Genomic DNA, 11,603 nt, shown 5'->3' on the forward strand with positions numbered 1-11,603 from the left:
TGGGGTTTTGGCAGTTTCTTTCTGCTGTCGATGTTGAACGTTGCCGTCGTTGCTACTCCTTGACTGGCTGGCTGCCTTTCCTACCTGGATGGCTTCCCTCTCTCTCTCTCCTCTTCTCCTCTTCTACTGACAACGAACCTTTTGCCATTCACCGGGCCTTCAACAAAAAGGTATCACGCCACAAGACTTGTAGCGTTATAGCACACCACCACCACCACCACCGCTGCTGCGTTAGCACGAAGAGCCTTCGGGCGGCCCTTGCCGGGATGGCCTGTTCTCGCTTCGCTCCCAAGGCCCTTGCGTATATGCAATATACATCGATTGATCATGTATTGAATGTGCTAGAGATGCCTACTCCGGATCAGGATATTCCTCCTTCTTCTCCTGCTCCTCATCACCCTTCGGTGCCTCGCCAGCCTTGTCCCTTGCAGCCTCCTTCTCCAACTCCTTGAGCTGCTTCTGACCTTCCTCGGTCGTCGCATCGATGATCTGTTCTTCCAGACTGAGAATGTTGGCCTGTATTCATCCGCGTTAGCCTCTTTTTTTTTGTAGTCTTCTTTTTTTTCAATCAAGAGAAGATTGGGTCGTGCCCGTAAAATCAAATGCTGTTTTTTTTGGCCCGTACTCACCTCTCCGAATAGGTTGACAATCTCCTCGGCCTCTTCGACACTCATCTCCCCGAGAACCTTGTTGACCTCGTCGAGGCTCTCCGACTCGAGCGCCTTCCTCATGTCGGGCTTGAAACTCTCGAAGATGGCCCTGGCCCTCCTGGCCTCCTCCACGCCCTCGCCGTCGGGCTGGTCGTCGGGCACGGCCGGCGGGATGCGGATGTTGATGACCGTCCCGGGCTCCATGGCGTGCAGCTGGATCTGCTCTACGCCGGCGTCCGCGCCCCTCTCCTTCTCCAGCGCCCTCTCGCGCACAATCTCCCTCGACCGGTTCCGGATGCGCATGTACGTGTCCTGCACATCCTTGGCGAAGACCTCCTGCGCCTGGTGGCCCCGGGTCGTGATGCGCCTGAAGAAGAGGCCGACGCCGTCGGGGCCCAGCGACCGGCAGTACTGCAGGAGCAAGCCCTGGTGCACGCACTGCCTGGCGAACTCGTCCTTGCCCTCGAGCGCCGCGTCGAATGCCATGACGAGCAGCCCGTCCGTCTCCCGCTCGGTGAGGATCTGCGGGTTCTGCGATATGAACCGCGCGCTGGCCGCGTAGTCCTGCGGCTTGATCCGGGCGAACTTCTTGCCCGCTTCGGACGCCTCAATCTCCTCGCCGTCGTCGCCTCCGCCACCGCCCGTCGTCGTAGAAGCTGCGGGGCCGGGCGCCGACTGGAAGTTTGGGTTGAGCAGCTGCGGCTGCGCCGACGCCGCCGGTGCTCCCGACGCTTGCTGCTTCTGCCTGTCGGCCGCCGTGGCCTTGGACACGTGCGAGCTGTCGAATCCGGTGTGGTACGCCTCGCTCGTGATCTTGCGCCTGTCTACCTTCTCGAGCTCCGCAAGCTTCTCCTCCAGCTGCCTCTGCAGCGCCACCACCTTGTCCTCGTGGCCCTGCACCTCGTCGATCGTCGCCGCGTACCGGTCCTCGGGCTTCTTCTCGTCCAGCGCCTTGTTCACCTGGTCGAGCAGCGTGATCATCATCTGCGAGAACGACGGGAGCTCCGACCCGTCCGCGCTGTGCACCCCCTCCGGTCGCGGCGGCGGCTTGTCGTCCTCCGGCTTTCCGGCCGACTCCATCACGGCCTGGAACGCCACCTCGCCCGCGTTGCGCCCGCCCGTCGTCGTCTCCGACGCCCGCGCCCGCAGCGCCGCCAGCAGCGATGATATCCTCTTCAAGAGTCCATCGTTGATGATCCGTTCGTACTTGAGCGTCTCGATCTGGTGTTTTCGCTGCTGCCTCTCCTGATGGATCTGGTTCTGCTTGGCGCGGATGAAGGATCGCTTGTCCACGTTGGGGTGCACCTCTATATCTGAGTCGTCACTCAGCTCGAGGTTGTCCTGTGTTCGCCTTTCTGTCAGATTTCTCCTGTATGTCGTAGCATGACGCACCAGCCCAGAATCTGTCCTCCACTCACCCACTTGCTGTAGTCTACAGGCATCTCGGCAACACGGAACTTCTGTAGTTTTCGTTCTCTGTTTTTTTTTTCTGCGTNCACTAATATCTGTGGTATTTACTGATTTCGCCTGCAGAGAAGCACGTTCGGTGTAGGTCTGCCTTTGTCTGGGGGAGGGAGGAGGGAGGGGGGGAGGGGGGGATGGGTTGGGTTTTTTTTGGCGTTCAGCGTCTCCGCTGCGTCCCCTGTCGGTGTGTCGGTGTCGGTGAATGGACAGGAAAAGAAGGGAAGAAGGATGCAACTTTCTAGATTGTCTGCAGGGAAAAAGTCACACCATTCTCTTGGCCAAGTTTCTATGATGGAGAAGCTCGTCGAAGAAAAAAACGAGGTGGAAACTTCTGGACCCAACCGCGACGCAATTGGCGCGGGGTAGTTCCTTTACTTTCTACAGCTCCAGTGACGTACTGCCACCTCCAAAGACAATCGCAATCGCAATCACATACCGAGTTGCTGCAGCATCGAGGGATAGTATCCTACTACCAGTACTACTAACAATGGTACGGAATGCACGAATTCCTCCTCATCGATCACAGTTGGCATCCCAGAATGATGGAAAGAATTGTCACCCTCAATTGTCGTCGGTTTGCCTCTCGTCGCCCTACCAGGGGCGGGCCTCGCCACGCTCGCAGTGCTTTTCAAGCAACCTGCGTCACACTTCACTCGTCACCCACACACCTCTCAAGCAGATGCACCACGATGGAATAAAGTATTCTTACTATAGTACAATCCAATGTTCCAATGGATAGGTCCCCTGTTTTCCGCCACTATACAAATGATCATGCCAAAAAAAATTGGAAAGGGATAAAAAGAGTATAAAATCTTACAAATACTCCCCCCCCCCTTCCCTCAGGAAATCGTCTTCATAAAGTCGTCCAAGTCAAAGCTCTCCTCGTACTGCTTATTATCCCAGAGCTCACCCAGGTCGTCCAACCACGGCTTCTTGTTGGGCTGCCGCAGCACGTCTCCCGTCTCCAGGTCCACCATGTCCTCCTCGCGGCCCTCAATACCGTCGCCCCCACCATTATTGGGCTTGTCCGATATGAGGCTGGGGCCCGAGTCGCCTAGACTGAAGAGGTCCAGGATCTGGTCCGTGTCCATGGTCGACAGGCCCGCGTTCTGCTGGTTGACTACCGTCGACGCCACATCAATCTTGAAGCGCTGCAAGTTGAGAATCTTCTCCTCCAGCGTACCGCGCGTAATCAGCCGGTATACGTTCACCACCTTCTTCTGTCCGATGCGGTGTGCGCGGTCCATGGCCTGGAGGTCTCGCTGTGGGTTCCAGTCATGCTCCACGAATATGACCGTGTCGGCTCCCGTCAGGTTGAGGCCCAGACCACCGACACTCGTCGTCAGAAGCAGCACGTCGTACGACGGGTCGCTGTTGAACTTGTTGACAATGTCCTGTCGCTTGTTGGCCTCGACCGACCCGTCTAGCCGGAGGTGAGACACCGACGGGAGCAGCTCCTTAAACACCTTGTTCTGAACCATGTCCAGCATCTCCTTCATCTGACAGAAGATGAGCGCGCGGTGGGGCTTGATGGGCTGGTACAGAGGGTCGTTGGAGTCGCCACCCTCCACCCCGATGCCGCAGTCGACGAGGAGGTCCTTGAGCGCCGTGAGCTTGGGCGCGTGCGACACATCCTCGATCGAGGACCCTTGCTTCTGGAGGATGCGCTGCGTGTCCGCGTACAGGCTATTGTCTGGCTTCATGACGAGTGCCGGTGAGTTGCACAGCTTCCGCATGTACTGTAGCGCCTGGAAGATGTGCTGCTTGGATTCCTTATCCTCGCGGCCTGCCTCGTCCTGAATCTTCCTGCCCTGCTTCTTGGTGAAGTCCTCAAACAACTTCTTCTGCAGGTCGCTCAGGTCGCAGTAGTAGTTCTGCAGGATCTTGGGCGGCAGGTCGTTGAGCACTTCTTCCTTCAGACGGCGCAGCAGGAAGGGAAGCACCTGCTTGTGCAGAGCCTCGATGGCAATGGCACCGGCCTCCTGCTCCTTGGACGAAGCTTTGCTGAAGCGGCTAGCCGCGATAGGCTTCGCAAAGCGGTCCAGGAACACCTTTTCAGCTCCCAAGAATCCGGGCATCAAAAAATCAAACAGCGACCACAGCTCCAGGACGTTATTCTGGATGGGCGTTCCTGTGAGGATGAGCCGGTGGTTACTAGCCAACCGTTTGACGGCCTGGGAAATCTTGGCCTTTGGGTTCTTGATCAGGTGGCCCTCGTCCAGCACAATGTAGTTCCAGTTGTGCTTCTCCAGAATCTCTGCGTCGTTGCGGCACACGTCGTACGATGTCACGACAATGTCCGTCTGCCCCAGCTTGTCTCTCATAGCCTTGCGCTCGGCTGGCGGCCCAACATAGGCCGTCACGCTGAGGAACGGGGCGTACGCCTGCACCTCCTGCTGCCAGTGGCCGGACAGCGTAGGCGGGCACACGATCAGGGATGCTAGCCTGCGAACGTCAGGCGCCTTCGTCTTGGCAAATTGCTCCGCCCGCTCGTGATGGTCGCTTGCCACGATGCAGATGGTCTGCAGGGTCTTTCCCAGGCCCATGTCGTCGCAGAGGATTCCGTGCAGGTGGTACTTGTTGAGGAAGTGGAGCCAGTTGACACCCTCCTGCTGATACGATCGCAGCTCGGCCTTGATAGCGACAGGGATCTTGAACTCCTCAATCTTCTTGGGGTCAAGCAGCTGGCCGATGAAGTTGCGCTCCCTGTCACGTCCCTGCAGGAGCTCTTCCGAGAGGCCAGGCGGGTCGGGAATACCGGCTTCGAGAGGCACCAGCTTGACAAGGGTGGCAAAGGACGTCGTGGCGATGAGACGAATGTCATTGTCCGAGTCGCTCATACGGCCGAGGACTGGGACGATGAGGAAGATGACGTAGGGGAGGATACGGTCGCCCATGACCGAGATGAGATGGTAGATGGACTCAATCACGCCCTGGCGGTAGTTGAGATCGACCGGGTTCCCAATCGAAGGAAGTACCTTCTCAACCAGAGCAGTCATGCCCTCCACGGTGATGACGCTGCAGATGGTGGCCAGACACTTGGCAGCCATGTATCGGAAGACGGAGAGCTCCGAGTGGAGAGCTTTGATGACGAGCGGCAGCATGCGCATGACAAACGGATAAAGCGCAGGGTCCAACGTAGGCGTCATGGTCCGGATGACAGACATAGCATCGACGATCTCCTGTCCAAACGTCTGCTCGGGATCCTTGGCCTCGTTTGGCAGGTCGTCACCGCCAAAGGCTATCGTCAGGGGCTCTTCCATGAAAGCTTGGAGCTTGGGGACCGTTTCCAGGAGGCTTGCGCCGTAGGTTCGCGACAGAATCTCCAGCGCCTCCTTAGCACCCCTCCTCGTGACACGCGCGGCCTTGGATTCCTTGGCCCACTTGACTACGTCTGCGTGATCGACCCGGTCCTCTTCCTTCTGCATCGACAGGATGCAATCCGTCTTGAGGGCGTGGACGGGGAACTCGGGCGTCTCCGCCACCTCGACGCAGGAGAACTTGACGAGGTTCGCCACCACCTTGTCGGCGGGGCCACGTCGTCCTCCTAGGGTGAATAGCTGCACAAGCTTGGCAATGGTCTCGGCGGAGCGAGCCTGAAGCTCCTGGTTCTCCTCCAACTTGATGGAATCCATGATGCTCTTGATGAGCGGGCTCGGCTTCTTAGGCAGCTGCTTCATCGACACCATGGCACACGCGGCACCAGCCTTGACCCTGATGTCCCGCACGTCCTTGATCGCCTTGGCCTCGGATATGACATCGTTTGCCACATTGCGGGCTTCCACAAGTTGTTGGGTGGCGATCAGGCGTTGACCGGGAGGCATAGCCTTGCGTAGCTTTTCGTAGTCGTCGCTGACGCACTTCTCAGCTGTGGCAATAGAAAAGGCGTTGGGGCCAGCCTCAGGTTCCCCTTGCACGATGACAGGGAGAATAGGCAACCTGTGCTGCGAGACTTTTCCGTGGTCGCGGAAAAGGTGGATGAGCTGCTGGCACTGAGTCCTCACGCGTTGAACATAGTTGACTAGATCCCTGTACGCCGACGGGCGGTCTCCTTCCACCATGGCCTGGAGGTGGCTGAGGTATCTCGAGGGCTTGTCGTCGTCGTCGGACTGCTTGGCGTGTTCATCGGCGACGGCGCAGGCGGCCAGTTGTGAGGAGGAAAAGGGCGAGGTGAATCCAGGCACGAGCACGTCATCGTATGCGTTAAGACTATCACTCGGCAGGCGGGACATGATGAATCCCATCGCCTTAGCGGCCGAGACGCGTGAGCGGATCAGGACGTCCATGCCGACCAAGTCAACGTCACCTTGCAGCATGTGCCCATCAACGTCATGCGTGAGGCTAGTGGTCGGCGTATCTTCCACCTTGGTAGACCTGCGACGTCGCTTGGTCGCTCTGTTCTCCGAGCCATCGGGGGAGGTTCCCTTCCGCGGTGTGGGCTGGACGGCACCTGGAATCGAATAGGTTCCGCCTGACGGCTTCTGGAAGAGGGAAGCATTCATCGGGATGGGGTTTCGTGATGTGCCGATGGGATGCAGCGTCAGCTGCATCATGGCCTCGACGTGAGGCGAAAACTCATCTGCCAGGACGGCGGGGTCCTTAGCCAAGCTCTGGACGAGAGCCTTCCAGAGCTCGAGGGATGCAGAGAGCGTTTCCTTGTCCCTTTCGACCAAGATGTTCTGGAAAACAAGTCGCAATATCCTGCCATTGAGCCATCCCTGCGAGGTGGTTCCATCCAACTTGGCAAAGGTCGACAGAGCCTTGAGCACAGCCAGACGCACCGAGGTAATGGTGTGGCGGAGGAACGGATATAGGCGAGGAACCAAGAGGGTGAAGGAGCGCTCCTCATCCTGGGCTGCACTGGTCTTCATGGCTTCCAGAACCTCGGGGAAGCTGCAGAGGGTGGCTAGGAGGTCCATGATGCGACCGGTACTGGCGCTCAGATCATCCCCGAGATTGGAAAGGCTCTCCCACACAATGTTGATGAGTCCCTCTAGGGACCCGGGACGCAGAGTGACAAACTCCCTGGCCATGGGGATAAGGGTAGCGGCACTGACGGAGCGGACATCATCATCGAAGTCGCCCAGGCCCTTCATGACGGCTCGGACCACGCCGTCAATCATGTCGTTGTCCTCGAGGAGAAGGTCCTTTCGAACAGCGACGACGTACCTGAGCCCCACCATGCCGCCGTGTCCAACAGCCCACACCGGTCGCTCAAGGGTGAGGTCATCCTGCATGACCATTCGATAGAGCACCCGAAAGACCTTGTGGACGGACCCGGGGGACAGGTGTTTCAGGGCAGATCCGAGAGACTGGCCGATGGTCTCCCTAATAGGAGCCACAGAGGTATCTGAACTGTAATCGGTAAAACGGTCAAGCATAAGCACGCAGCAGAGGCGGCATGCCAGGTCGTCCAACCAAATGCGATTTAGCTCCTCGTTCTCGGCCCTCGACTTGTTTGCTTTAGTGCCGGCGGCACCACCGTGCACTCGAATCAGCTCACGAAGGCCCATGGCAGCGCCGTGGCGTGTCTCCCAAGAAGGATCAACGAGGTCGACCTTGAGAAAGTCGCAGAGTCGCTCGTACGGCCATTCGGCGCCCTCATCAGAGTCGTCGACCTCGATTTCGGATTTTATGGGAATAGCAGCGCCCTTGAACTCGCTGACAACCTTGGAATCCTCGTCCAGGTCGGAAGGGCGGTCCAGGTTGAAATATTCGTTGACTTTGCTGTTCTTCTTGGAGTCGGATTCCGTGGGTAGTGCGTCATCACTGCCGGCACCGACACCTTCTGAGCCTGCTGTTGTAGATCGCCTGAAGGACAGGTCTCCGAATCCACTCTTTCCCTGCGATGCCTTCATAGCCTCCCTCTTTCGTTTCCTCTTTAGTACATTGAGCTGCCGGGAGCTCAGCTGAGCCTCCTCGGACGGCTGGGCACCAGAGATGCTATCGGTGTGGTTCAAGCCGTTGCCATTACTGGAATCCACGGAAGCTAGTGGGGTGACAGATGGGGCGATGCTGACGGGGATCTCGTCGTCCTCAAACTTGCGGCCCAAGAGTCCCAAACGGCCCTTGAGTGTCTTTTTTTGGTGTGCTAAACGCTCCTGCGGATCCAGCGAGGCAAGGCCGTACTCGAGGTTGCCGCCTCGCAGAAGTTCGCGGCCGTAGTTGAGGACCATGTCAACGTCCAATGATTCCAGTGTGAAGACGTCATCGCTGGTGGGAAGAGGAGCGGCCTGGTCCTCCTCTTCCTTCTTCACTGGCCCATCTTGAGTCGCAGGTTCTTCCTTCTTGGCCTCGCCGGGCTCTTCGTCCTTCTGTTCGGGCGGCTCTTGAGCATTTGGCTCATAGAGTGGCGCATTCTCGATGATCTTGCCGATGGCTTTGGCTGACGTACTCCTCGTCTCCCAATCCTTGTGTCGTAGGTAAGGAACAACACGGGACAGAAGGTTGAAGAGCTCGTCGGGGTGCTGTTTTTGCCAGTCTGCAAGTTGGCTCACGGCAGTTTCGCGAATGAGACGCGTACTGCCCGTCTCCAAGATTCTGTCATATGCAGGTCAGCATATGCTTCGCGTTCAAAAGCCGGGACAGGGGTTCCAGCGTGTCATCTACAAAAGAAAAGGTTACTTACGTGACCAGGCGGTCCAATCTGTGGAGCTGTTAGCGGTGCACATCAACACAACGAGTGAGGGCAGTGCGTAGCATACCTGGAGGTCATGTTGTGTAAAGTTTGATGCGCTGACGAGAGCTTTTATTCCATCACCCAGCCTGATGAATCAAATGTGTAAGTTTTCGGTTTCGGCCAACAGCGCACGCAGCTGGAACAGATTGTTTGGTGCTGGCCGTGGTTGCTGTTGTCGCTGTTGCTGATGAAGATGGGCTCACCTTTCTTTATATGCGCAGAAGGGTGAGTGACGCACAGGCGCGTAAAGGGGAAACGGATGAACTGCCAACTCAACGGATGTCCAATCTGGTGCTGAGGCGAAAGAGGATTCCGAGGGTGATTTGATAAAGCCGGAATCTCAAGGCTTTTTAGAACAAGCAAGTAACGATGAGAGAGTTAATGAACTAATCACGATGGCCGACGAATGTACACCTTGGAGAAGGAACGGCTCGCGATACCCTCAAAATCCGTTCGTTGTTGCCGTTTATTGTTGCTATTGCAGGGCAACGCGGAAAATAAGAGAAGGAGCGAGTTAGTAGTAGGCGGAATAGAGCGTTGTGGTTGGTTGGTTGGTTGATTAGTGCAGCAGCCAGTGTGCAATGCAGCTTCTGGTGGGCTGTTGTGTATGTGTGTGTGTGTGTGTGTGTGTGGGTGTGTGGTGCTGTATGTGTGATGCTATTAAGCCTGTAGGTCGTTGACAGGATTTATTAGTACTCATACATATATAAGCAGGCAAAAGACGTCCAGAAGCAAAGAGACGCGGCGGCTGGGAAAAATCAGGCGGGAAGGAGGGGCCTGGACCTTGTATACGATTAGGCATGTATTTTTATACACGCGGCGCGGGCACACGGGTCTGAGGCCAACCCACCCCACCGTGCTGCTAAGCGTCCTGCTCGATTCGCTCAATTTCCACTTTGGCTTTTGCGGCCTTTGCCTGGCTTTCTCTCCCATCTCTCTCGCCTCTTCTGACTCTCTCTCCATTTACGGCACCGACCAGCAACACCCTTTTTTTCTGTCAGTGCAAATTAACGACAAGGTATTACTACGACGTAACTACTCGTACAAAGTACGGAGTACGGGGTAGATAATATCAGATTATCCCGACATCCGCACTCCCACCAGGGGGAGGGGGGGCGGAACGCGCTCGTACCGCACACCCAAGACACCATCTACCTGGCCCGGTGGTCCTTCACTCGCAACTCAACGCACGGGTTGACAGTGTGCAGGTAGTATCAGATGGCCTCGAACACTCAGTGTGATCTGCACTACCCGGGTGGCCACACGGCAACGCTATCGCAGAAATGTTTGCTCGGGTACCGGCCACTACGCGTACGAGTAATGAAAACCATGGCCGATTGCTCGCTGTGCCTATTCTGGGCACACAAAAGGCAACAATAAAGAAAACCAAAAAGATGGACGTCATTGTGAAGATGATGGTTTTAGCCACGGCTGAGGAAGAATGGCGATGGCTCTAATACTGAGTACCATGTACAGGCACAAGTACATATGACGCGCGCCATTCCATCAGCGACGACTTGGATTATCTTGTTCTGTGCCTCTCCCTTTCTCTCTCCCTCTCCCTCTCGGACTTCTTGGAGCCTGGGGCAACAAAGAAGAGGAAGAAGAAAACAGGTGGCCTTCCCCGTAATATTTCTATTGATGCTAGGGGGTCCAGAGACAATCTACTCCCTTTCAACAAGGTTGGGCAACGAAGCGGATCTTGATCTCACGTTGGTTACGCCTTTCCTTCCATTGCACTTCTCCGCGCCTTTGCCTTTGTTCCTTGCCTTGTTGACTGTTGGTGGCTGTGGTGCGCAGACCTTGGTTCTCCAAGGTAATATTACAATCCACGCTGTACCTGTACCTGTATATGTACGCCGTAATGGCACCCCAGCAACTTGGCGGGATCGGACCCTGCTTTGCGACCCGAGTGCTCCGTACGATAATGAAGATACTTGCGACATCATAATGCTACTTGCACGGTCTGTTTATTGTAATGGCAGCTACGCGTACAGAGTACATACAGGGTATCAGGGCAAGCTCCCGTATGTCGATGCGGCCCACGGACAGAGATTGGCAGATTGCTCATACAACGCTAGTGCAGAGCGGACGGACCACTGACTAATTTACATGGGGAATGGCGTATCAAACTCTACTCGTACCAACTTGTGACGTTGACGTCGATGCTATCATGAGTTCGGGCTGGACAATGGAGCCTGATGACAGAGGAGCGTGACAGCTACCGACATAGTCTCAAGACTATTCACGCGTGAGGAGGAGCACTGAGTGAAATATAAATTCCGGATATGTGACAAGCCTGTATGAAGTCCGACAATGCAGATAGATCAAAGCACAATTTGCTGCAGCCCTACTACTGAGTATCGTAGATTCAACTCGACATACTATACTACGACCAGCTTGATTACCCCTTCTAGCGGTAAAGCAAGTCCGTGATCCAATCCATCGAAATATATTACACATCACTGGAAGCGCATGAGAAGAGGGATCATCTTCATCTATTAAAACCACTGCGAAACCGCTGCACTTGACCATGCATTTTCTCTGTGCCATCCAGCCCAGGGTAGGCTGGAAATTGGCAACAGCTGGTGTTTCAAACTTGTCAGAATCCCAAATATGGCACGTGCATTTTTGTCATCCTCAGGCAGAAGGTCATTATTCCCTGGGGAGCCACTCAAACAGGACGACGCGCCTCACAGCCAGCGAGCAGCAGCAGCCCACCACCTGGCGCTTTAATCGCGGGTACGTCCAAGACGCGCCTCGTTGCTCCTCTTCGTTTAACAACCCCACGCCAGCACCCACCCCAGACC

General features: G+C 56.2%; 2 protein-coding genes across 2 annotated transcripts; both read right to left on the minus strand.

The window, feature by feature from the left end:
• Positions 1-351: 351 nt before the first annotated feature.
• On the minus strand, positions 352-2,092 carry GMORB2_2301 (cell division cycle protein 37; the record flags this gene model as incomplete). Its single annotated transcript, XM_035464281.1, has 3 exons — positions 352-516; positions 630-1,991; positions 2,069-2,092. 3 exons carry the CDS (start codon positions 2,090-2,092, stop codon positions 352-354), a joined length of 1,551 nt encoding a protein of 516 aa, XP_035319991.1.
• Positions 2,093-2,953: 861 nt separating this feature from the next.
• Positions 2,954-8,829, minus strand: GMORB2_2302 (uncharacterized protein; the record flags this gene model as incomplete). The annotated part of the gene is made up of 3 exons (XM_035464282.1): positions 2,954-8,654; positions 8,743-8,760; positions 8,819-8,829. 3 exons carry the CDS (start codon positions 8,827-8,829, stop codon positions 2,954-2,956), a joined length of 5,730 nt encoding a protein of 1,909 aa, XP_035319992.1.
• Positions 8,830-11,603: the final 2,774 nt, after the last annotated feature.

The sequence above is a fragment of the Geosmithia morbida genome, assembly GCF_012550715.1.
Source record: "Geosmithia morbida isolate 1262 chromosome Unknown scaffold_12, whole genome shotgun sequence".
Lineage (NCBI taxonomy): Eukaryota > Fungi > Ascomycota > Sordariomycetes > Hypocreales > Bionectriaceae > Geosmithia > Geosmithia morbida.